The sequence below is a fragment of the Sinocyclocheilus rhinocerous genome, unplaced genomic scaffold, assembly GCF_001515625.1.
Source record: "Sinocyclocheilus rhinocerous isolate Xijiao unplaced genomic scaffold, SAMN03320098_v1.1 scaffold1092, whole genome shotgun sequence".
Classification (NCBI taxonomy): Eukaryota; Metazoa; Chordata; class Actinopteri; order Cypriniformes; family Cyprinidae; genus Sinocyclocheilus; species Sinocyclocheilus rhinocerous.
This window is the reverse complement of record NW_015623456.1, coordinates 131,260-134,842: the sequence shown is the minus strand read 5'-3', so window position 1 is coordinate 134,842 and position 3,583 is coordinate 131,260. Positions and strand designations below refer to the sequence as shown.

The window sequence follows — 3,583 nt, the reverse complement described above, 5'->3', positions numbered from 1 at the left end:
AAGGAGGGGGCTTTGTAGAAAACGAAGCGTTTGAGAGAGGCGGGGCATAGAGGACTTACATGAATGTACAGTATTTGAAAAATAATGTGTTTTTTGAACATTAAAGCATGTCAACATATTCTGTTACACCAAATACACAAAATAATGATCTTTAAAAAAGCATCATATGACCCCTTTAAAATATTATTTATGTTATTGTGTGATTGCTGCGATTCAACGGTTGATAAAGCTGATCCTTGATCAAAATTTGATGCTAATATGAGTGTGATAATACTTAATTGTATCATTCTGCATCACAATTTAATGATCCAGGTCCATCCACCAATTTCCCAGATGCTGCATGTTACCTTTATGGTAAAACATGCAATAAAGTATTGTCTCTGACCTTGACAGAAGATTGAAACTCTTTCCATAAGGCACCAGGTATTTGCTCGGAGAACGACAACAGAAGATTCAGACAGCTCCTAAGAAGAAACAAGAACATCTAATGAGTAAATTCAGAGAATTGCTGCACAGCTGAATGATATATTTAAAAACAATAAAGAATAACATAATGAGTTCTGTTAGCCACTAAACTATATCTGTATAAATGGAAAATACCACCCGTTCTGCAAACCAGGCAGCATGATCAGTTTCTAGATTTTGAAAACATGACATGACCATCAGCATTAAGTCAGCATTATGAACTGGTCAGTGGAGGACACTGAATATTTACTAAGTATTTGTAAAATATATTTATTTGTCAGCTTTCATTTTAGGTATGTCATTAGAAAAAGCTCCCCTTCAGCCCAAAATAATTAGTCTGAGAATGGTCAGACTGCACACCTGCTTACATTGCTTAGAAAAAAATACTAGGTTACAGGGTGTGATTTTGGACACAGCTTTAGTCTCCCATATGGTCATATGTGAAAATTAAAATATAATTTGTATATTACTGGCACGGAATTGCAGATATTGCACATAATTTTACTAATTTCCACAGGTTCAATGCTTATAATGCAGGAAATTCCCCAAACATTTATTTGCAAAAGCATGTAGGCTGAAAGAACATTTACACAGATTACACACAGATTATCACTTATCAGATCAAATCAGTAATTTTACCTTTTTCTGTGAGATTGTAATTTCACAAACAGTGTGACTGATTCTCTCTGTCAATACAATGCAAAAATGGTTTTCACATCACCACATCACATATACACTGCAAGTGACCTACACGCTGTGATACGAGACTTTCAGCATGAAAGATGCATAATTTGCACTATAACTGATTTTAAACTATTCAAGTACAAGATGACGCAAAAGAAAACTCTTGCGAGAGAAAAACAGTACTCGCTAGCTCTCTGAGACATTCTGTGTACTGACATCCAAAGCATGCACACATAAATCCTTAATATTAATCAAACAACAAAATAGAAAATCACTCCCTGCTCTTGACTAAATAGCTTTTGTAACTTTAAGGATTAATCTGTATTTAGTTATACAGTGAAAACTATCCAGTGTCATTTTAAATTTGATTACTTAATTCAACCTCTGTATTATTTCTGTGCCTGAATACTACTGATAAACCTAGGACTACCTGAAAACTTAAAGGGTTAGTTCACCCAAAAATGTAAATTTGTTATTTACTGATTATTCTTTGTTCAGTAGTACAGTAAAGAAGATTTTTAGCAGAAACCATGGCCCTTGTTTAGCTGAAACCATGACCCATGCATGCTTATATTAGCAGCTCATAATTTCTTCTGTCCGAGGTCGAACTGTTTTCTCAGTTCAGTGAACTGTTGGGAGTAACTACAGCTCTGAATGAGTTGGCAAAAAAACTGGTGTCATAAGATCATATTATACACGGGTATACTGGCGCATTTCAAGTCAAACTAACTGTCAGCAACGTCCGAAAGAGAGTTTTTATTTTATTGAATACCTGTAGATCTGTGCTGGCTTGAGCTGCGTACGGTTTGTATTTGGTTCATCCAATTTACTAAAAAGAATTGGTTCAAAAAGAACGATTCGTTTGTGAATTGGATATAACTCTGGACCATTGTATTGAAAAAAAAAGTCACCCATTTCATTAGGGGTTCAAGTGCGTAGCACTGAAACCCTATTGTACTTAAGGCTGCAACAAACGATTATTTTGATAATCGATTAATCTAACTATTATAAGAATGATTAATCGAATAAACATCTATTATTTCACTGATTAATCAGTAGACTTTTGCAATTAGTTAAAATATTGAGTTATACATATTATAACAAATAAAGGTAATTACTTCAGCTTTTGAAAATCATATTATGCAATTACAAATATTATTCAATTAATTTATACAAATAAATATATTTGGCACACAAAATGAGAGACAGATAGAGAAACTCTCTCACTCACCATTTAATTAGCTATATGAAAAAGTAACTGAATGACACACCATTCTGCCTAACATCTCCTTTTGTAAGTCATATGGATGAGAAACAAAATCAAGGTAAGTGATAAGACGTTTTATTTTTGAATAAACTATTTTACTCACAACATAATCTCTCTTAAAATACCTTATAGTGTTATGATAATCAAAACAGTCCTGAGCTAGATCAAGCTTTGATCTCTGCAAACCAAACTATCACTTTAATGAAATAATATATTTATTTCCCACTAATAAAAAGATTTTGTCATTAGCTAGCTCAACACTGGAGAGCTACTTTATAACAGAAAATCAAGTTGTAATTCTAACTGAAAGCGACACTGACTCTGGTTTTTCAAGCAGCTTTACAGTATTAAACATGAAAAACCAGAGTCAGTGTCGCTTTCAGTTAGAATTACAACTTGATTTTTTGTTATAAAGTAGCTCTCCAGTGTTGAGCTAGCTAATGACAAAATCTTTTTACTTTCTATTGCATAAAGTACTATATAAATAAACGTGATGTGACTGGACTTTACTTGAGTACTGAAACGCAGAGCTCGTGCAAACATCCACATTGCTGTAATCAGATGCATTCTTAACGGCTGCTTTCTCACCGCTGTCAGTTTTTGTTGTGTTTATTTCATTATTGAGAGGAAAGCGCGCAGCATACGTTTACATAATCATCCAAACATCGCTCAGCAGCTTCATGTTCGGTTCTGCTCCGTTTGCTCTGAAACGCTTTGTCTTCTTCTCTTGAATTGCATCAGGAGGGCTGAATTACAGTCTTGAGCTACAGCGCCACACTGGTCAAATCGCGTTATTGCAGGCTCTTACATTAGGTCATATGAGATCAAACGACTACTCAACAACAAAAATATTTGTCGACAATTTTTGATTGTCGACGTTGTCGATAATGACGACTAATCGTTTCAGCCCTAGTAGCAAGTTTTTTTTAAAATCATGTAATAAATGAAAAGAAAACAGACAGAATAGAAAAAGAATAGAGAAGCTAGTGTTATTTTTTTATTTTTTAGAAAACAAGCAGTTGGTAAATAAATAGAGTGCAAGTCAAAAAGGGGCAAGTTTTTTTTATTTTTTTTTATAAAGAATAGAATTAGAGTAGATCAGGGGTGTCCAAACTCGATCCTGGAGGGCCGGTGTCCTGCAGAGTTTAGCTCCAACCCTAATTAAAC

At 34.1% G+C, this 3,583-nt stretch overlaps 1 protein-coding gene across 1 annotated transcript in view; it reads right to left on the bottom strand.

Annotated features, from left to right (window-relative positions):
* LOC107744769 (zinc finger protein 292-like) overlaps positions 1 to 3,583 on the bottom strand; it is a 50,738-nt gene that overhangs the window by 34,160 nt on the left and 12,995 nt on the right. The window contains exon 3 of the mRNA XM_016558617.1: positions 386 to 464. Coding sequence (XP_016414103.1) covers positions 386 to 464 — 79 coding nt within the window. The remainder of the gene's footprint in view (positions 1 to 385; positions 465 to 3,583) is intronic.